This window comes from Daucus carota, chromosome 6, assembly GCF_001625215.2.
Source record: "Daucus carota subsp. sativus chromosome 6, DH1 v3.0, whole genome shotgun sequence".
Lineage (NCBI taxonomy): Eukaryota > Viridiplantae > Streptophyta > Magnoliopsida > Apiales > Apiaceae > Daucus > Daucus carota.
Genome location: NC_030386.2, coordinates 8,545,731 through 8,569,446, shown reverse-complemented (window position 1 = coordinate 8,569,446; position 23,716 = coordinate 8,545,731). Strand labels below are relative to the sequence as shown.

Sequence of the window (23,716 nt, the reverse complement as noted above, 5' to 3'; positions counted from 1 at the left end):
TTTGAAAAGTTCACAAATTCTGATCGAACTTACACATTGAATATAAAACTCCTAAGTTTGGATTCAAAATAGTCAGTTTCGGAGTTTGAAAATTCTAAGTAAGAATTACTCTGATTCATCGATTAAAGATGAAAATCCCGAGGATTACTCTGAGATTTGAATTAACTGAAATCTTACGAAAAGTATTCTAAGTAAAGAATGCTAAATACGCGAGATTAAAGGATGAGACAAAAGAGAACTTAAATATTTAATTTAAAGCCCCGAAGGGTATAAATATCCGAATTACAAAGATAAGCCACGCAGGGCCGAATAGGGAAAACTAGCCTAAGGAAGCCCATCATCAAAAATATCTTCCTGGGCCTGCTCAGTCTCCTGGACTTCAGGTTCCCGGGCCTCCTTCTCCTGGGCGTCGTCCCGGGCTTCATCTTGGGCTTCCCCACCCTTCCCGAGATCCATCTCATCCAAGTTGGAGTCTTGGATCATAAGAGTCTCGGTTGGAATCTCCAAAGTTTGAGAGTCCACAGGGTGCGAATCCCCGAGATCCTCGACCGCCATCGGGGAAGGGGTCTCCTCCCCGGGAAGCTTCGGGACGGGGAATCGTTCCAAGGTGACTCCCTCAATTTGGGAACCGAGCTCGTCTATGATCCTTTCCCAACAGGACTTGAAAGTCTCGGGAAAGGATAAGTCGAACTCCGCTGCCAGGATGTCTTCGAACTCCTTGGACTTTTTGAAGTCCTCCACCGCTTCCCGGCGAACCCGGGCCAACCCCGCCTCCAGAGTGCGGACCTTCTCCTGTTCGGCCACCAATTCGGCCTCCACCCTCCGAAACTGCTCAAAGTTAGCAGTCGAGGCTTCGAAGTAACGATCGCGGTCGCGTTCCGCGATCGACTTCTCGGCCCTAACCGCTTTGAGGTTATGGACCGCAGCCTGGAGGTAGGTATTGACCTGCGTAAAACATAACGGTTAGAAAAGATTGTCTAAGTACGAAAGAGACTTAAAAAACGTTGCGTAAAGTTAAGGCTTACCGAGGCAACGGCCTGGGCCCCCAAAAGCTCGATTTGAAGGTCCTCGCTTGACTCCACCACGTGGGCTCGGTCCCGAGGAGTAATCACGCTCCGGGACCACTCAGCAGCCGCCCGGGAATCACCCACCACCGTGTCCTTTTTGAGAAGTCCCCACTCCACAACATATGGACGTGGGTCCTCCTCGACGGGCACGGCCCGTGGAGTAAGGAAGGTTGGAACCTTCTCGATGACAGGGGATTTCCCCTCCTTGCGCGCCCTCTTTTCGCGAGGCACTTCAGCCGCCACAGTCTTGGAGGCAGCGGTTTCCCGCTTCTTGAAAATGCTTCCAAGAGCGGCTTGGGCTGCAAGACAAGTAAGAAAAATGACATAAGTTTTCGCCAAATACATGAAAGGACGAGTCAAAATTAAAAATCAAGGTGGGCTTACCCTCAGGGCCCAAGTCACTAAGCCCGTGACTTTGGAGCGAGGCCTCAGAAATAAGCAGCGAAGTGTGATGGAGGCAATCCTCGGTCAAAATCTTTATAGCTGCTCTTTCTTCGACCCCTAGTTTAAGGGACCTCATGGCCCCATCCTCGGCCCGGTAAAAATGTGAATAGAAATAATCGGCCCAATCGGCCCCCTCCATATACAAATAAAACCATTGACCCTTCCAACGAGGAAAGGAGTCAGGGGCCGAGTCCGATATGAAAATACTACGGCCCTTAGTCCTATACTGGATCTTAACCCAGCCCTCATCGTTTGGTGCGTTAACAAACTTGAACAAATATCTAAAGACGGCCACACTGGGCTCTAAGTTGTGTTTTTTACACTGAACTAAAAAACAGTAAATAAACCTCCAGCCATTGGGCTGGAGTTGGGTTGGACACACCCGGGCTTCGGCCAACAACCTATAAACAAACATTGGAGGGGGAAGCCTAAAGCCCGCGTAAAACATTTCCTTATAAACCCTAATGGTCCCAGGCCTAGGGTAGCAAGCCCTATCATTTGGGCCTGGAGCCACGGCCCTATACGGATGCTCAATCCCAAATAACTTAGCCATTATATCTACATCCTTTTGTTTGTATTTAGATGGGTGATTATATGCCTCAAGATGATGAAGGTTGGGAAAAGCCTGACCAAACTCGCTAAGTAAATCACGTAATGAAACAACGCTAGCATGGACGAGGGATTTTTTACCTCGCCGAACGCGAGCATTAGCAGCCGGAGAAAGTTGAGATTGCTGGGATTGCTGTGATGATGTAGAATCAGCCATTGTTCTTCTTCGGATGAAGGTATGAAACCCAGAAACTGATGAAGAAAAGATGAAGATTGATCGGAACCTGGGAAATTTTTGAAGATCGCCCGGAAAACTGGAAAACCCTTGAATATCGGCCGGAATCTGGAAAGAACTTGAAGATTGCCGGAGATACGCCTAAGAATTCGCCGAGAAACTAGAGAATTTTTTGAGAGTGTTTAGGAGGGCTTTCTAGCACTTAAACTTGGAAACTTTGGAGTGAAATGAGAAATGAACTCTCAGTCACTCATTATATAGGCAATCCACAACCGGTTCTGTTAGATATAATTGATGATTACTGATGTTCTTAAGGTTTGTTTTAGAACAGGAATCATCAGAGTTTAAACTGGAAGCTGATCAGAGTTTAGCAAAGTCTGACAGAGTTTAATAAAGTCTGATCAGAGTTTACATAGTCAAGACTCGACAGAGTTTACACGTGGAAAGAGCTCAGAAGCGGATATACTTCAAGGAAGGATAGAAGCTGAGGAGTGATTTGCTGACTATGGAAACTAAACAGAAAACTGGAGCAATATTTGATTGATAGATTTATTAGCTGATTTATAGGATATCAAATCAGAGATTGATTTTGTAACTGTGTCTATATAAACACAGATTAGGGTTACTCTATAGGAGTTGAGTTATCGAGTATATTGTTAAGAACCCTAGCAGCTCCTAGTGATACAATAAAAATCACTGAGAGAGTTTTTGTAACCATCAAAGCTTTGTGAATATAAGAGTTTATTGATTCCAATAACTCATATTGTCTTACTGTGTTACAGATTGTGATCACTATAACATATTATATAGTGAGTTTATAGGACCTAACAAGTGGTATCAGAGCCAGCTCTGTTAAGATTACTACAGTGAGATCTTAAACACAATCATGTCTGAAAAATCACAAGCTTCATCCTTTAGAGTTCCAATCCTTAAGGCATCTGAATATCCAGTCTGGAAAGAAAGAATGATCATATTCTTAGACTCTGTTGATCCAGAATACCTTGACAGGATTTTTGATGGACCACATATGCCCACCAAGCTCTCTGTTGGGATTGCAGATGAACCTCAAAAGATGGTTCCAAAAGAAAAGAAAGACTATACTCCAGAGGACATCTCATCAATCAGCAAAGATGCAAAGGTGAAGCATCTGTTGCATAGTGCCCTTGATAATGCAATGTCTAATAGGGTGATTGGGTGCAAAACTGCTAAACAAATCTGGGATGCTCTGGAAACCAGATGTCAAGGAACTCAGGCCATTAAGAAAAACAGAAAAACAATCCTTACACAGGAGTATGAACACTTTGACTCAAAATCTGGTGAGTCCCTGACAGATCTGTATGACAGATTTGTCAAACTGCTGAATGACTTATCTCTGGTGGACAAGGAATATGATCTTGAAGACTCAAACCTCAAATTCCTTCTAGCTCTTCCTGAAAAATGGGATTTGAAAGTCACTACAATAAGAGACAATCTTGATCTTGGAGAAATGTCTCTTGATGATGTTTATGGAAGACTGAAGACTCATGAACTTGAGATGGAACAGAGGAGCAAACGACATGGAGGAAAATCAAAGTCTGTTGCTCTGAAAGTTCAAGAGGAAGCTGCTAAGAGCAAAGGAAAAGCTCGTGTCACAAAGTCTGACATTGAGACATCAGACTCTGATGACTCAAACTCTGATGTTCCCTCAGACTCTGAAGAAAGTGATGATGAGATGATGCAGTTAGCAGCATTAATGGTGAAGAGCTTCAAGAAGTTGGCCTACAAAAAGTTTAACAAAGGCAAAAGTTTTTCAAAGAAAGACAGAAACTCTGACAGAGTTTATGACAAGAAAAACTTTAAGAAGAATGAGGGCAAAGAAGGGAAAGCTGGAAAAGCTGACAAGTATACCTGTTTCAACTGTGGTGAAAAGGGACACTTTGCATCAGAATGCAAGAAACCTAAGAAGGAAAAAGAAAAAGCTTTTATCACCAAGAAGGGAAACTGGACAGATACATCTGATTCAGAAGAAGAAGTCAATTATGCTCTGATGGCAAACACTGACAACAACTCTGAATCTGCTGCTAAGGTACCTCATTCTACTCTTGCCTTTGATACTGAAGATATAACTGAGTTAAGATTGTTTCTTAAAACTTTACATATCAGTTTTAGAGATCAGACTTTAGAGAATGAAAGATTAAAATCTGAAACTCTGAGTGTAAAGAAAAGGAATGATTTTCTAGAAAAAGAATTAGTTCAAATGTTGGAAGTTCAAAAAGAAAGAGATGATGCTGTCATTATCAAAGATGAATTATCAAAGAGGTATGCATCTCTTCAATCAGAACTTGCCAAGGAAAGAGAGATCATTAAAACATGGACTAATTCAGGCAAAACTACTCAGGATATCTTAGGTAGTGGAAACTGGAAGAAAGGACTAGGTTACACTGATAACTCAGAAGCTGAGTCATCAAAAACAGAGTTTGTTAAAACTCAAAAACCTAAGGTTAAACCTGTTAAATTTGTTGTTGAATCCCCTAAGAATAAACAATGTAGACCAAAATCAGAGATTAACAACAATTTAAAATCTGAAAAGCCCAAACAGGTTAACATAGGACTGATGACTCAGAAACAGCTTAAACATAAGCTTAAAGAGGTAAAGTCTGATGACAGAAACAAGGAGCCTAGGAAAAATAGAAATGGCAAAATTGGCATAGACAAGAGTAACAACTACATGCCTGTTCCAAATGCACCTAGGAAGACATGCCATAACTGTGGTAATACTAATCATCTTGCTAATTTTTGCAGGAAGAACAAGGACATTAACTCTTTACCTACAAAGTCTGGAGTTAGAAAAAGTAGTATTAGATATAAACCACAAGATCCATGTTTTCATTGTGGTAGTTTATGGCATTCCATTTATACTTGCAAAGAATATCATAGTTTGTATTATGATTATTATCAATTGAAGCCTTCTTTAAAGGTTAATAAAAACTCTGCAACTACAAACTCTGTTTCCAGTACAAACTCTGTTGCAAAGTCTGTTAGCTCAAACTCTGATAATAATACCGCTGCAAAAGCTAACAAACTTAATAAGGCCAAGGGATCCAAGCAAGTCTGGGTCCTTAAAACTAACAACTAGTGGTCTTTGTGATTGCAGGGCAACAGGAAGAATATCCTAGTCTTGGACAGTGGATGTTCAGGACACATGACTGGAAATAAGACCCTGCTGTCAGAGTTTGTGGAGAAGGCTGGCCCAAGTGTTTCTTATGGAGATGGCAACATAGGAAGGACTCTGGGATATGGCAACATCAATCTTGGAAATGTCATCATATCAAATGTAGCTCTTGTTCAAGGGCTGAAACACAATTTACTCTCTGTCAGTCAGATCTGTGACAGAGGATATCATGTTGATTTCTATGAAGAACACAGTGAGATAGTAAGCAAGTCAACAGGCAAAGTGGCAGTAACTGCTCACAGACATGGGAATATTTATGAAATCCACTTGCCTACAAACTCTGAAGGAAAAGCAATTTGCTTGTCTACAAGGATCTCTGCAGAAGAAAGTTGGAAATGGCACAAGAAGCTTTCACATCTAAATTTCAATTCGATAAATGAGCTTATAAAGAAAAAGCTTGTGAGAGGACTTCCTGAATCACTACTGACATCTGATGGATTGTGTGATTCATGTCAAAAAGCCAAGCAGAGAAAGACATCTTTCAAGAGTAAGACTGAATTCTCAATTAATAAACCATATCATCTTCTACATGTTGATCTATTTGGACCAGTAAATGTACCATCCATTGCAAGGAAGAAATATGCTCTTGTCATTGTTGATGAGTATACTAGATACACTTGGGTATATTTTCTTCACTCTAAAGATGAAACAGCCTTGCATCTGATGGATCATGTGACACAACTGGATCATGGATCTGAAGACAAAGTGAAGATTATTAGAAGTGATAATGGAACTGAGTTTAGAAATTCAACAATGGAAGAGTTCTGCAAAGAAAGAGGTGTAGTGCAACAGTTCTCTGCACCTGGTACACCACAGCAAAATGGTGTAGTTGAAAGGAAAAACAGAACTCTTATAGAAGCTGCCAGAACTATGCTTGATGAGGCTAAATTGCCTACATATTTCTGGGCAGAAGCTGTTCAAACAGCTTGTTTCACTCAAAATGCAACCTTGATTAATAAGCATGGCAAAACCCCATATGAGATGGTGAAGAAAAAGAAGCCAAATCTGAAGTACTTTCACATATTTGGGTGCAAATGCTTTGTATTGAAGACTCATCCAGAACAGCTTACCAAGTTTGATTTAAAAGCTGATGAAGGCATTTTTGTAGGTTATCCTATCATAACAAAGGCCTTCAGAGTCTATAATCTAAGAACCAAGGTGATCATGGAATCCATACATGTGTCATTTGATGACAAAAGAATAATGGGTCTAACAGATATGGATGATCATGAAGAACTGCATTTTGAAAATGAAGAAATATTCTCTGATTCAACAAACTCTGATGAACAGTCAAACTCTGACTGTGAACAAAACACAGCAAACTCTGGTGAAAATTCACAAGTTCATGATGATGAAGCCCTTGCTGAGGGGGAGCATCAGAATGCTTCAGACTCTACTCAAGACTCATCAGAGAATGCTAACTCAACCTCATCAGAGAATACTGATTCAAACTCTGATAGCACAATTGTAGGGGGAGCTACAGAGAATAATCAGCAGAATCAGGAGAGCATGGATCAAGGGGGAGGATCCAATGATGAAAATGGTCAACTTCCACATGCAAGGAAGTGGACAAAATCTCATACACCTGATTTGATTATTGGAAATCCAGAAGCAGGTGTACAAACAAGGACAGCTACAGCCAATGAGTGTTTACATCATTGCTTTCTGTCACAAACAGAACCCAAAAAGGTGGAGGAAGCTCTTCAAGATCCTGATTGGATTCAAGCAATGCAAGAAGAGTTAAATGAATTTGAGAGAAATAAAGTCTGGACCCTAGTACCAAGACCTAAAGACAGATCAATAGTTGGTGCAAAATGGGTGTTCAGAAACAAAACTGACAGTGAGGGTGTCATTACAAGGAATAAAGCAAGGCTTGTGGCAAAAGGGTATTCACAACAGGAAGGTATTGATTATGATGAGACATTTGCTCCAGTTGCAAGATTGGAGGCAATTAGAATCTTTCTGGCCTATGCTGCACACAAGAAATTCAAAGTATTTCAGATGGATGTCAAAAGTGCTTTTCTAAATGGGAAACTGGATGAAGAGGTATATGTTGAACAACCTCCAGGTTTTGTGGATCCAAAACATCCAGACTATGTCTACAGATTAGACAAAGCACTTTATGGACTAAAGCAGGCTCCAAGGGCATGGTATGAAACTCTAGCTCAATTTCTTCTTGAAAGTGGATTTACTAGAGGTACCATAGATAAAACTCTGTTTTATTCGAATCATGGTAATGATCTGCTTTTAGTTCAAATCTATGTTGATGACATAATTTTTGGCTCCACTAATGCTAAACTCTGTCAAAGATTTGCCAAGCTTATGCAGTCTAGGTACCAAATGAGCATGATGGGGAAACTCAGTTATTTTCTGGGTTTACAAGTTGAACAGACTGAAGATGGGATTTTTATAAATCAAGCCAAATATACCAGAAATCTTTTAAAGAAATTTGGTATGCAAGACAGTTCTGCTGCAACTACTCCTATGGCAACAGCAACAAAACTAGACAAAGATACTGGTGCATCAGTGGATATAACAAACTATAGAGGAATGATTGGATCATTGCTTTATTTGACTGCAAGTAGACCAGACATTATGTATGCCACATGTCTATGTGCAAGATTTCAGGCAGATCCAAGAGAGCCTCATCTGACTGCAGTAAAAAGGATATTCAGATATCTCAAGGGAACAACATCATTGGGATTATGGTATCCTAGAGAATCAGATTTTAGTCTAATTGGATACTCTGATGCAGATTTTGCAGGTTGCAAAATTGACAGGAAAAGCACAAGTGGGAGTTGTCAATTTCTGGGTGGAAGACTAGTTTCTTGGTACAGTAAGAAGCAGAAGTCCATCTCAACATCAACAGCAGAATCAGAGTATATTGCTGCAGGCAGCTGTTGTGCTCAAATTCTTTGGATGAAGAATCAGCTGTTGGACTATGGGTTATCCTTCTCTAAAATTCCTATTTATTGTGATAACCAAAGTGCTATTGCTATGACAGGAAATCCAGTTCAACATTCTCTGACAAAGCACATCAGTATAAGATATCATTTTATAAGGGAGCATGTGGAGGAAGGAACCATTGAACTTCACTTTGTTCCTACTGAACAGCAGCTAGCAGACATCTTCACCAAGCCATTAAGTGAAGCAACTTTTACTAGGCTGGTGAATGAGCTAGGAATGATATCAGGAACTGAGTAAACATATTGGTTAGATCTTTAAAATTTAAATTGTCAAATTTACCATATGTATTACTCACACATCTGCCATGATATACTCTGATTGATAAACTCTGATGATATTCTCTGATGATATACTCTGATTGCTTTACTCTGATAACATTCTCTGATAACATTCTCTGAATCTTGATAAATGATCTCATTTTTATCTTCTCTGAGACAAAACACCTATGAAGATACCATGAAGCATGTTCTGAATGAGTAATCATGAATCTCAGCTAAGTTCCTCAATCCTGATCTCAATTTTGTGCTACAATAGTTCACTATGCATGTTGATATCATTGAGACTTTACTACTTCACATATCTTAATTATAAGTGAGACTGATTAATTTAAATTTTCTCTCATATACTAGACAGTGATTATAAACTCTGATGTTTTTGTTACCTGAGACAAAACCCCCCTGAAAAATAAGCATGGTACTCCTTTGAGATCTTAGATGTTAATATGACAGTGACTGGGAAGAACCAAACATTTGCTGGTATTAAGTAATTGCTAAGATTTTATAATCTATGGTGACCAGTCACAATCTCTGATTACTGGAGAAATACTAATGCAATAGTATATTTAAAGGTCGTGCCTCACTTACACTGAGAAGCGTCCTTGAAAAAAAAAAAAAAAAAAAAAAGGGGGTTATATTATTTTATCTGAATCATCAGAGTATGTCTCAGTCTAAATTTTGAGAGTTTGCATAAATTATTTTTGTCTACCTTATAATTACGAAATTGTGAAATTTTATATTCTCTGATTTAACATGACCACACACACATTTCACAGGCACATTATTGAGCTATGGATTTTAGAACAAACTCTGATTTATTGATGAATATTCTGAAAATTATGTCTTTATTCTGAGGTTTGCAGAAATTTATTTTCTTTGACTTAAATCTCAGAGTTTAAAATTCGAGAGATTTGATCTTGATTTTTATTTCAAATATTCAGAGAATGTGAAGAGAATATGTTTCAAACGGATGTATTATTAGTGGGTTTACATGCACAACATTTTAATAGGAGAACGTGTAATCAGCATTTATTACTGCGCATGTTTTACTGCACTCATGATGATTACTCTCGTTTCTCTATCCCACTAACATTCATCTACCAGTTACATTTTGACAGGTGTCTAATTGAACAAAAAGCCCATGCGTACTCAGTTCAACAAAATCTGAAGAGTTTTTCAGATCAGATTTTATTATTCAATTTTACACTTACTCTCTACTTTCACTTTCTAACCAACACTCTTACACTCTGTTCTCTGCAAATTCAAATCTTCATCTACACACTTCCTCAAACATCTTCTTCTCATAATCTCTGATCTAATGGCCACTACATCTTTTATCTTGGCAGGTGTTGAATTTGTTCCAAATAACTATGCAGCCATTCTTGACACTGCTGAAGCTCCAAGGGATTATCATCCCTTTCAGCGATTCTTGGCACAGAGTGTCATCGGTACAGCTCTCACCGCTCCTGCAAGACTTTCAGGAAGCCAAATCATCAGCTTTTGGAGGTCGGGTACATATGACAATGGTGGTGCAGATGGATCACCATCAATTGTGTTTTCCTATGACGGGGAGGAGTATGCAGTTACTCCAGCAACTGTTCGTCAGGCACTCAACTTGCCGGAACATCCTGCATACATTACGAATGGAGATGCAAATCTCAGAACGATGATGCTTGATTTGGGGTACTACGAATCTCTGGATAAACTGGGTCAGTTGAAGCGTCCATGGCTCAATAAGGAATGGAGCTTTTTCTTTGATTGCATTACCAGAGCTTTCCAGAAGAAATCTACCAACTGGGATGCTATTCCTATGGACATGCTACAGATCGGGTACTCTCTGATCTATTCTACTGCATTTGATTTTGGTAGATTAGTTCTTAGAAATATTGGTGAAAGAATGCTTGAGAACAGAAAAGTCATTTATTTCTCAAGATTTTGTCAATTGTTGTTTAATGCCACTGTTGGAGAAGTGGATTTTGATGCTGCAGATGAGATCAAGCCTTTTAAACTTCATAAAAGGGCTTTTAAGGATCTCATATCTAAAGATGAGAAGAGACCAGTTCTCAGGCCTCTGCAAATCCCAGCTCCATTCAGGGCAAGGCTGAATCTTCCTCAGGAACCACAACCACAGCCTCAACAACCTCAACCACAACATCCTACCTCTCCCACAGTCACCAGAAAACCCAGATCATCAACTACACAAACATCCAAATCAATAAAGCCTGATGACCAACCCTCTACAACAAAAACCAGAACCTCTGTTGATACACAAGTTCTACAGACAAAGTCTGATATACCAGTAAACTCTGACGCTCCAAACTCTGCTTCTCCTCCAAAGCAAAAGAAAAGAAGAAGGCTTGTTGCAGCATATGACTTTGATGATCTTGAACCTGCACAAGATGTAAACTCTGAACCTACACCTACACCAACCAATGAACCTGCTCAGTCTAGTCCTCAACAAAAACCAGCTAGATTCAAAAGAAGGGCACACAAGCCAAAGAGAGCCAAGATTCCAGAATCTGAAATTACTGATTTCACTATCCAAGAAGAGCAAACACCATCAAGTCCAATTCCTGTTGATCCTTCTCAAGCTCTGATGGTGGAACCTCTTCAAGCTGTTCCTATCACTGATGCCACACCATTATCTCCTACAACATCTCCTAAAGCATCTCCTACAGCATCTGCAGTAGATGAAGAGATCAGGTGTGATGAACCAGTTACTGCTGCAGCTGGAGCAACTCAGTCTGATTGTCAAACTCCACTATCTGATCATGGTCAAATTCCTCAATCTCCAATGAAAATTCCTAAGGATGCCATTGTTCATGATACAGCTCCAGAGAACTACAAGTCTGATGCAGTTGAGGAAAGTGACAAAGTAGCTGTGGAAGCTTTACAATCTCTGGCTCAGACTGGTGAAGAGCCCATCAAGTCACAGTCTGAAGATAAAGGAAAATCTGCTCAGGATAATGTGGAGAAAGTTGCAGATCCTGTTCCTGCAGATGAAAAAGCAAACTCTGATACTGAGGATGATACCAGTTCAGATACTGACAAGGATGACAATGCTGAAATCCCTTTGACACAACAGAAATGGGAGTCTACTAGCCAGTTCAATGCAAGGCTACAAACTCTGAATACAGCCTCTGAGCCACTCCCAAGGGATCTTCAGGTTGATCCACCAAATGAAGTCTGGGATAAACTCTGGTTGAGTCACCAGCACTCCTTGGAAACACCTAAAGCTGAAGAGTTCTTAGCTATGGCAGAGAAGAAAATTACAAACTCTGATGTTATGTCAAGCCTCAAGGGCACAATTCTATATCTGAAGACATTTCATCCTGCTCATGACCAGACATCTAAATCTATAGATAGTCTAAGAACTGAGGTGGCAAAGGTCAAGGAGACAAATGACCTGGAAAAGAAAAGGACCATCAATCCTATGAAAGAAAGTGTACAGAAGCTGGTCACTACAAATGAATCTCTTAACCAAAGGATGACCTTGATTGAATCCAATCAAGAAAAGATGTCCAAACAGCTTGAAGCTATCCAAACTTCACTTTCTCTGATCACATCCATTCTGATTCCTGATGAGGATGATGTCAAAAAGGGGGAGAGAGTAGCTCAAGTCAAATGCAAGTCTACTACTCAATCTCTGAAAAGGAAGAAAAAGGATGATGATGATGATGCTGATGATTTTACAAAGCACAAAAGATTTCAAGCAGGGACTGGTGGAAGAGTTTCAAACTCTGACAGTCAGAAACAATCTAAGCAAAGCACAAAGTCTGGTCCAACTCACAACATCACATCTGGATCTAAGCAAAGTCCAGTGACTGGATCAGACAAACCCATGACTGATGAAGAGCTTGCTAGATTGATTTTTGAACAAGAAAATCCAGAAGCAAATTTGGATTTGGAGTTGATTGCTGCAGAAGAAGAAGAACTAAAGAAAGAACATGCTGAAGCAGTAAAGTCAGGAAAAATCCAAAAGCCTGCAAAGTCAACTACCAAGCCAAAAGAAAAGGGAATACTGATCAAAGAAGCTACTGTTGCTGATCAGAGTTTGCCAATCAAGAAGGTATACTCTGAAGATGAATACACCTCCAAGGGTAAAAGCAAAGTAGATGAACATCTGGAGAGAGGCTGGGAAAAGAAGAAATCTACAACCTCTGACAAGGATCAAGTTGTGAAGGAAAAGAAAACAGAAGCTGCAATCTCTGACAGAGCTCATGTTGCAGAACCTCAAAAAGAAAGATTGACCTCTGACACAGCTCAAGTCAATAAAGAAGCAAAGAAAGACACAGTCTCTGACAAAGCTCAAGCTGTGTTCAAACCAACAACTACACCACTGGCTGGATTTGCAAAACCTACTCTGATGACTGAAATAAGTTTTGAAAAAGGCTCAATTAAACCATTTTCTCATCAAAAGGCAGGAAGAGATAAAGGAGGGCTGGGATCCAAATATGAAAAATTTGATCAGAGTATAGGATCAAGACCAGATGACCCCTCATCTCTCTGTGCTCCCAAGACTGGGGTATTGCAAGACAAAATGGACAAACTTGATTCAGTCCAGTTGGTAAAGAATGACAGAGGAGATAATATCCTTATCTACTTCATGTCTGATGGAACAGTGTTTAGAGTGCTTGAAGCAGATCTATATGCTAAACACTGGGAAGAATTGAGATATGTATCATACATATTTCAAGTAAAGAACAAGTCAGGACAACACATCTCCAACCTGCTGAAAGATCAAATCAGAAGAAAGATGGGGATTACAGGAAATAAAAATGCTGGACCTTTCATTCCTAAATATCTCAATCATAAAGGACAGCTGGTGGAGATGAAGAAAAATTCAGCAAAGATTGAAACGATAGGTGGAATCAGAACTCTTGCATTTAATGAAGAGTCTGATAAAGCTTACAATATAAGGCTGGATAGAGACTTGAAGAAGAACAAGATCTATGATCTCAGAGCTGCAATTTATCAAACTGGAGTTTCAGATCCAGAGTTGAGAGAGATCAAGAGACAAATGATTACAGTGCTTGATGATGCTGAAAAAGAACTCCTCAGAGAGTATCTAAAGACAGCAAATGGTGTCTATGCAGCTAAGGAATAAAGTATCTGTAAGTTTTAAAAGTTTTCTGTTATATAGTTAAACTCTGTTGCATTTGACTTAAATGTTTTGACATCATCAATTATCTGTTAACTTGCACATAATTTATTCATGCACAAGTTGGGGGAGATTGTTAGATATAATTGATGATTACTGATGTTCTTAAGGTTTGTTTTAGAACAGGAATCATCAGAGTTTAAACTGGAAGCTGATCAGAGTTTAGCAAAGTCTGACAGAGTTTAATAAAGTCTGATCAGAGTTTACATAGTCAAGACTCGACAGAGTTTACACGTGGAAAGAGCTCAGAAGCGGATATACTTCAAGGAAGGATAGAAGCTGAGGAGTGATTTGCTGACTATGGAAACTAAACAGAAAACTGGAGCAATCTTTGATTGATAGATTTATTAGCTGATTTATAGGATATCAAATCAGAGATTGATTTTGTAACTGTGTCTATATAAACACAGATTAGGGTTACTCTATAGGAGTTGAGTTATCGAGTATATTGTTAAGAACCCTAGCAGCTCTTAGTGATACAATAAAAATCACTGAGAGAGTTTTTGTAACCATCAAAGCTTTGTGAATATAAGAGTTTATTGATTCCAATAACTCATATTGTCTTACTGTGTTACAGATTGTGATCACTATAACATATTATATAGTGAGTTTATAGGACCTAACAGGTTCACTTGCCGGTAAACCCTAAAATGAACTGGCTACAGCCCGTACAATGGGCCTTGGGCCGGTCATCAAGCCTTGTCAAAGGCGGGAAGCCCATAAATTTGAAAAGACCAACCCCTTCCAGAAGAATCGAGAGAATTCTTGAAGACACTTGAAAAATTTAAAGAAAAAAACTAAATAATATAGGCCTGACAAGTTCTAGACTGAGGCCCACAGCATATAGCAGCATCACACCCCTAGGCGTGCCAAATTAATGGTCTTCTTGGCGGGGGTAGCCACGCCTAGGGCACTTTTGCTAATTGAGCAACAAATGCTATTTATTACGAAAAATAAATGAAAATTCTAGCGAAAATAAAGTTTGTATAAATATGTCTCCTTGGCGTCTGTATACACGCCAAGGGAGCACTACCAAATAAAGCCTCGTGAAGGCCCTAAAATCAACCACGCCCAGGAGACATCTCTCCTAGGCGTGGTGTATAATTGTGTCTCCTTGGCGGGTGTACCCACGCCAAGGAAGCACTAACAAATAAAGCCTGGTGAAGGCCCTAAAATCAACCACGCCCAGGAGGCATCTCTCCTAGGCGTGGTGTATAATTGTGTCTCCTTGGCGGGTGTACCCACGCCAAGGAAGCACTAACAAATGAAGCCTTGTGAAGGCCCTAATTTCAACCACGCCCAGGAAACATCTCTCCTAGGCGTGGTATATAATTGTGTCTCCTTGGCGGGTGTACCCACGCCAAGGAAGCACTAACAAATGAAGCCTTGTGAAGGCCCTAATTTCAACCACGCCCAGGAAACATCTCTCCTAGGCGTGGTATATAATTGTGTCTCCTTGGCGGGTGTACCCACGCCCAGGAAGCACTAGCAAATGAAGCCTATGTAAAGGCCTTGAAGTCAACCACGCCTAGGAGGCATTGCCACTAGGCGTGGTATGGAATTATGTCTCCTTGGCGTGCGTACCCACGCCAAGGAAGCATGTCACAGTGGAAGCTACGTCAAGCACGCCTAGGAGACATAACTCCTAGGCGTGGCATGCTAAAATGCCTCCTTGGCGGGGGTACCCACGCCAAGGAGGCAAAACAACCAAGACATCAACCAACCACGCCCAGGAGACATAACTCCTAGGCGTGGCAAGCTAAAGTGCTTCCTTGGCAGGGGTACCCACGCCAAGGGAGCATCTCAGGGAGAGGGATGAATTTCTATTAAAGAATTATTTAATTCTTAAAAGAAATGTCCCAAAAATTCCGAAAATAGGGAAAAATACAAGAAAAATCATAAAATTGAAATTTTAATTTCAAATATATTTTGAAAATTATTTAAAGGCTCGAAAAATTCTAAGAAAATTGGAATTTAATCATAAAAATTCCGATTAATTTGAATTTAGCCCTGAAAAAATACGAAAGTGCTCGAAAGTACCATTACAAACGTAATTTTGAAGAATACTTGTTGTACCAATAAAAAGACTCCTAGTGTCATGAAAACGATTCGAAAAGTCAAAAGAAAGACTCATGTCTTCCGATACTCCAATCAAAAATGAAGTACGATCCCGAAGGATACGAAACAGAGCTATCTTTACTGTACAGTCAATTCGAATCATCTCTCGAATTGTTTCAAAGTAGTCAAGATCGGTGAGATCCTTGCGCTATTTATGGAACTTCAGACCTTGGACGATGGGAATTTGCAGAAGTTAGCTTTCTCGCATGATATATGAATCAGGAGCTCAGAAAGCCGATGAGGACTCAGCAACTTTTGAAAAGTTTTTACAAAACTTGTCGAAAGTTGGGGGGCAAATGATATGGGTCAGAAGTAATATTTAATTAGATATTAAAAGCCCAAGAATACTAAAGCCCAGTTAAATAGGGCCTGAGGCTCTTAAATATTAATTAATTTCGTAATTAATTAATAGAGGTCCAGTTACAAGTCCAAATTCTATAATACATCTGATTCTAGCAGATAAATATTCAGAAGTACGGATAAACGTCAACAACAAGAGGATAAGAGTTCTATCTTATCTCTTGCTTCGAGGCATACTTCGATAAGAAGTCTGATACACGGAATCGTACTTCCGTCCCACTTCTGACTCCGAAGCGCCTATATAAAGGGCTCTACCCCTCATAACTAGAACTACGTTTTGGACTTGATTCTTCTCCACGCAGAAGATACGTAGGCATCTCGCACCGAGACCAGTCCAAAGCACGAATCGCTCACCCTCTTTGTTTTCTATTCTATAACAACATCTATCTTGAGATTCATTGGTGATAGGAGATAAGAGAATATGAATATAGTTTATTATGCTAGATTCTGTCAGCTCATATTCTCTTATTGCTTTCCTGATGTGCCCATTCCTGAAACTGGTAATGAATTACCTTTTAAGATCACCAAACGTGCTTTTACTGATCTTATTAAGAAGGATAGCAAGAAACCACAGGTCCCGGTATTTGCCATTCCTGTGACGGTACAGGATAAGTTAAGAGTGGCTTTACCTGATAAGTATACAGCTTTATTCTCTGATGAGAATATACCACAGCCTTCACCTTCTACTGTTGATCCAGAACAAGTCCCAACCTCTTGTCCTTCTCAAAAGGGGCCAGTTGTAAAATCTACTCACACACTACCCTCTGGTTCTTCCCAACAAGGGCCAGTTGCAAAATATTCACCAAAGAGGATTCTCAGGTCCACTAAATCTCCAACCAAACCCTCCCCTCCTCCCAGAAAAAGAAGATTTCTGCAGAAAATATCAGACTCTGAATCTGATGAAGCACCTCCACCTCCTCCACCAGCAAAGAAACAGAGAAAGAAAATCAAGCCAACCACAATTACTGATCTGACTGTTGAGCCACTTCAGTCAGAAGATCCAACACAGGCTTTGATCCCATTCTCTGATCAACCCTCTAGTGCAGAGCCTGTTATGATTGAACCCATCACAGCAATTCCACTTGACACAATAGCAGCTGACACACAAATGTCAGAATCATTCTCTGAGCACAATGATCAACCAACAATGACAAAATCTGATGAAGGGTTGAAGTTGAATCAGGAATCTCTGATTCAACATGAACATATCATTGCAGCTGATACTCTTGTGTCAGAAATAGCTTCTGATGTCCCCAATCAATCAGAAGATGCACAGATAGAGATGGTCTTGCAAATGATTCAGGATTCTCTGCTTCAACCTGAAGCTATTGTTGCAGCTCCTGCTCAGGAGATTACTGAAGCTGCAAACTCTGATGCAGCTACTGAAGCTCTAGAATCTCATACTCTGAGCATCTTTGCTGATGATATTGATGATGATGGTGCAACAGAGGTCACATCCACTCCCATCCAGACACCTGGTCTTCACCTCTCAATCTCTGAGCCAGTGAGAGACAATACAACTGAAAGGGCTGATTCTCAAATTAAAGTACTATCACCTGTCAAAGAATCTTCTCCTATCAGAGCTCTCACAGTTCCAAGCTCTCCACTTCCATTCTCTGTGCCTGGCAGAAGAAAAGTCTGCAATTTAACTTATTATCAAAGGATGGGCAGAGCTACACCTCCTTCTATTGAGGACAGACTCACTTCCATTGAAGCCACTCAAATGTCTATGCAGCATACTCTGACTGATTTGAGCTCCTCTGTAGCTCAGCTGGTTCAAGCTCTTACCTCTGATAATGTCAAAAAGGGGGAGAAAGTGCTTAAAGACAAATGCAAAAATGACCAGTTATTAATAAGAAAAAAGTCAGATGATGATGATGAAGAGGAAAAGAAGGAAGCTGTTAATGAAGACAAATCCATTAAGCAGTTGGTACAGGTCAGGAGCAATAAGGATGCAGTCTCTGAAAGACCCAGAGAATCAAAACAGAAGCACCAGTCTATGGAACTGACTGTTATGTCTCAAGCTCAGAACATAAGTAAAGCAGTCAGAGATTCAGATGTCATATCCAAAGAAATAGCTCTTGTAAATTCTGAGGTTGAAAAACAGAAAGAAGTTCAAATTTCTGGAGCTGATAAGCTGATTGAAGCTGGAGACCCTGAGTCTCAGAAGTTCTGTCAAACTCTAAAGTTCAGAGGCAGAGAAACCACTCTTTTCTACAAATCTCCTTCCTTGCAAGCAATTGATGAAGCCATGGCAAGGAAAATATTTGAAAAGGAGAATCCAGGAGTTGATATAGAAGCTATCAGACTTGAGGAAGAAAGACTGGCTGCTGAGAAGAAGAAGATCAGCAAGACAAAGTCTGATGAGCAAAAACAGATTACTGATCCCTCACAAAAACAGAAGATTCCAAAGCAAAAGGGAGTAGTAATCAGTGAGGTGAACTACACTGACATCAACAGACCAAGAACCAGGTCTCAAACTCAATCTGAGTCTGATGCAGTAGATAAAGGGAAGAAACCTGTTGATGGAGTTCCTTCAGTTCCTCCTGTGATAAAGAGATCAGTGATCAAGATAGCATCAGAGAATCCTTCTCAGAGGATGTTAAAGCTAAGCAGAAATGCAAATATAATTACTAATGTATCTGATCAAGTGGAAGAAAAGGAAGCTGGTTTAACCAGAAAAAGAAAAGGTGATAGCAACCCAATCTCTGATATGACTTTAACCACTAACAATGCTCAAGTTAAAGTTTCAGCAACAGAAGAGAAAGTTGAAGACAATAAAGCCTCGGTACAAATCTATACAAGGAGAGCCCAATGCTCACCAAAGTAAGAACTCATGGAACCAGAGGAAAGGAACCTTATGACTCAACTGGTCTAGGTCACAGAAAAGAGAAAATTCAAACAGGCTCAGCAACTACTTTCAGAGATCCTTATCCACTGACTGAGAAGTTGGGAGAAGCTGTTACACAGAAAGATCTTGACAAAGTTGAGTCAGTACAAATTCTGATGGATACTCATGATGGGCCAGAAGATAAAGAGAAAATTACTATATTTCTGGAGTCTGGCAGAGTTTATAGAATCTCAGAAGCTGATTTATTACTGAAATCTCTGAGAGAGCTGGAACATTTTCACTACATGTTGGAGATCAAGAATAAAACTACTCAGAGATGGTCTGATCTGATGAAGAGGACAATCAGTGAAAAGAGAAGATTTTATGGAGTAAAGTCTAATGAGGAATACATTTCACAAATAGCTCAAGATGATGGTTCTGAAATTAGCATGGAAAAGAATAGCTCTGTGATGGAGACTATTGCAAATACCAGAATCTTGGGTTATAACAATGAAGCAGACAGGCCAAGAGTAATACAGCTTGGAGAGGCAATGCAGAGAAGCAAAGTGAATGCTTTGAGAGCAGCTATCTATAAAACTGGGGATGAAACTGAAGAACTCAGAAATGTCAAAGCTCAGATGATCCAGACTTTGAAGCTGAAGGAAGAAAATCTGATCAACCAGTTTGTCAGAGAAAGCTATGGATATAGGTTGATTTGATAGATAGTTCTGCTGGTTCTGTAAGTTGTAATTAGTTCTGTGATTTAATTATTTCATGTATTTGTCCTTGATTATTTTTGACATCATCAGTAAATATATAGAACTTGTTCATTCTGTCTAATGTACAAGTTGGGGGAGATTGTTACATATTTGATGATGTCACTGGTATCTAACTTGTTCTTGTGCAGAAGCAAATGTCAGAGTTTATCTGGAAATCAGAGTTTGATGACTGCCAGCTGGATCAGAGTTTAACGAAGATCAAAGTTTGCAGGCGGCTGATTTCTAGGAGAAGATCTGGATAAACAAGGAAGGAGAATATCAAAGAGATTATGCTAATCAGAACAGGAAAAGGATAGCTACTGATTAGATTATTTTAGGAAGCAGATAATTGTAAATCAATCAGTAGATATCGTGAAACTGTGTATATAATCACAGCTTAGGGTTTACTCTAGAGGAGTTATCAATTGAATATCATTCGTGTAACCTAGCAGCTCTTAGTGATAAAATATAAATCACTAAGAGATTATTTGTAACCTACTGTGATTTGTGAATAAGAGTTTAGTTGAATTATTCTCTTATACTGGTGTTCTGTTATTGATTGTGTTAACTATATCAATCTATATAGTGAGTTTATTCGGCCTAACAGTGATTGGTCACGGCGTATACTTCTGGTAGCTTTTGGGAGGAGCTTTGGCCATTTTGATTATTTGTTCAGGATACGTGGGTGCACCCAGTTCAGTTTGATTTGATTTGTGATTTGACGGTGACGTTGTATATGCCGTACACGTTATCCGATTTGTTGCACACATTAGGTACCCTATGATGTGTGTATCTGAATCTGTTCTGATTTGATCTCGGTATGAAATATCCTAACCCCTCGTTGCTTCAGCCTATTATTTTAAAATAACTGATTTATATTATCGTCAAAATATTTTAAATGTTTGTTGTTTTAAAATAATTCCAATCCGTACTGGGCATTTGGCTCATGCCGTATTCTTCTTCTTGCAGGTATTTAGGGGGATCCGGGACTGTGATGGAGAGCTACCCTCATTTATAGTGATTAAGATTTATGGACCTTTAGTATTATTAAGATTTTATTGTTTAGTGATTCTATATACTCAAGTTTATCGGATATTAGTGCTCTGTTTGTAGATTTTGGATCTGTAGGTAACCTCTCGTCTTAATTTAAGATGGGGGTGTTACAGTACACAATTAAATATTGATGAGTTTCAAAACAGATTATCTTATGTTCAAAAGATAATGGAATTTATTTTTATCTCTGCAACTTTAAATTCATATATTGATGCAGTATTTTTTATTATTGTATATCATTTCACTCTCTTATACTAAACTGTTGATTTACAACATCATGTTTAACCCAGAGTTTACTTTTACTTCAAACATTCTAATTAACTTAAAATTTATATCTCTTGGCTTTCGCCTATCATATTCTTGCTGAGCATTGTTGCTCATTCTTGCTATTCCTTCTAACCCTTTTCAGCTAGGGATAAAGATGATTCACTTAAGACTAGGCAAGGATTGCAAGTGGTTGAGTTTCAGACAGATGGTCACGTAGATTATCCAGGATGATTTAAGACTAGATGCAGTTGGAGTTCTGCAATTCAATTGAGTTGGAAATTAGATTTGTTTATTTGGTTATCAGCTACTCTTTTTATCGAGGTTTGGCTCATAATGTAGTTTAATTTGTAATTAAAATTTGATAGTTTTAGTTTCTGATTTCAAAGTTGTAACTTGTATGCGATCCTGTTTTCAGGGGGTGAAATTGATTTAAATTTAAATCATTTTTTTTTAAATATCCAGGTTTTGAAATATTTGTTTTTACTTTCTTTCAAAAATACAGGTTTTAAATTATTTCTATTTACACGTGGCACCAGATCCAGACCCCCGGATCTGAGGTATGTCACAATAACAAATAATTATATTTATATTTTACACAAAATTTATACATCATTTTATACATTATTCTTTTTATTTGTCGTTAGGTTAATTTATATATTAGTGTAACATCTAAACTAATTAAATTTAAAAACAATTATAACACAAAAGATAGAAATCACATAATTTATAATAACATAATACTTATTGGAAAACAAAAATAGATATTGTTGATAGAGGAACTTGGTGAATCAACAAACGTGAGGTTCGTCGACGGACTTAGGTGTTTCTCGGTGATTATATGACGGAGATTCGCTGTGGGTGGTGGTTTTAGGTATTTGAGGGTGGCTGAGATCAAGGGAATATATTTCTGCTCTCGTTCTCACAACTCTCGATATATCCCCTTGATGTGCCTACGTACCCCTTTATATAGGGGATCAAGCCGTACGTAGTTCTATTGAACCAAGACTCCTAGTTTGATCAGGACTAGGCCTCTTGGGGATAAGACCAACCGTGGGTCGATGACTTATCACTTAGAGTTCTACTCCAGTTAGAAGTAAGCCTTGAGGCATCTACCTTAGACTCCTAGTCCAAGTACATCACGGAAACGGTATCATCTCCACTACGAGAGATGACACTAACCGCTACTCTTCGTAGCATGGAGGAGACATCGGATAGAGCCGTGACCACTCCTACGAGGCGTAGGGACGCGTCCTTACCCCCTAGTGAAGGTTCCCACTAAAAGGTAAGACAAATGAGGAGCCAAGTTACACGATCGTCCCAGTCCCCCAATGAGGACTAACTCACCAGAATACAGGACCCGGACATATGATCGGCCTTCATGTTACCCCTGAGGGCCTTCTACAATCATGATCACCCCAAGCCCCCGCACGAGGACAACCCGGCAGATAGCAGGATTGGGGATTATAGATCACGCCCGGTCGTAACCCGGGAACTACCAGATGAGCCTGATAACTACCGGATGAGCCCGGCACTAATCTTCATATCCCTCGGAAGGGTAGGTCTTCGTATCCCTCGGAAGGGTCGTCATCGAGACTCACTCAACCTCACACACATATTACCTTTCTGTGGGCGCGACCACGGAGGGCGCGCCCTTAATCTTCATCATCTACTTCTTCTTATACTTCAGACATATGACACCTGCTCTTGAGACAGAGGGCCGCGCCTCCCGGGATCACCCCGTGGAGGGCGCGCCCTTCCTTATCCTCTTGTGGCCAAAACTGGCCATAACAAGTACTCCCCAGATTTGTTAGATATTGCAAATGTCTAGGAAATCTTCATAACTAATTCCTGTATTCTCCAAGCTCAACTGTTAACGCCCATGGGCGCGCCTTCATCGAACGGCGCGACCTTCACCCTTCAATGAATTTGAACAGTTTCTGACCGTTGCGAATGGACAGCTGTCCTTCACACTATAAATACCCTTCAATCTTCCTCATTTCGCCATTTCATCATATCTCTCCTCTCGACGGCGACCAGCGGCGATTTTCAAGTTTCAACCGGCGATTCACTATTTCTCGGCCACTTTTGTCGATTTTCTTCAAGCGAATCGACTCCCCAGTCATTAAGGTACATTTTCATTACCTCCTTGTAGGATTCCACCGTGTATTTAGTTAGATCTAGCACTTTGTCTCTTCATCTCCCACTGTGTTCTTCGTGTTCTTGATGCTGTGTATATGTATATATATATCTGTACGTAGATTAATTTCGCGTTTGATCCATAATCACTTATGAACAACGAAACAACATTTGTTTGTTCGATTTTATCAAGAATGTCGAGGGCGCGGCCTCCGTCTAGGGCGCGCCTTCCTTGTACCTTTTATCAAGCCAACCACCCTCACAGTAATTTTCACCCAACCGTCC

The 23,716-nt window shown here is 39.8% G+C and overlaps 1 protein-coding gene across 1 annotated transcript; it reads left to right on the top strand.

Annotated features, from left to right (window-relative positions):
- The first annotated feature begins 2,589 nt into the window (after positions 1-2,589).
- On the top strand, positions 2,590-19,936 carry LOC135147177 (uncharacterized). Its single transcript, XM_064080029.1, has 5 exons — positions 2,590-2,610; positions 11,030-11,865; positions 16,832-18,745; positions 18,848-19,175; positions 19,553-19,936. The coding sequence occupies exons 1-5, from the start codon at positions 2,590-2,592 to the stop codon at positions 19,934-19,936; spliced, it is 3,483 nt and encodes a 1,160-aa protein (XP_063936099.1).
- Positions 19,937-23,716: the final 3,780 nt, after the last annotated feature.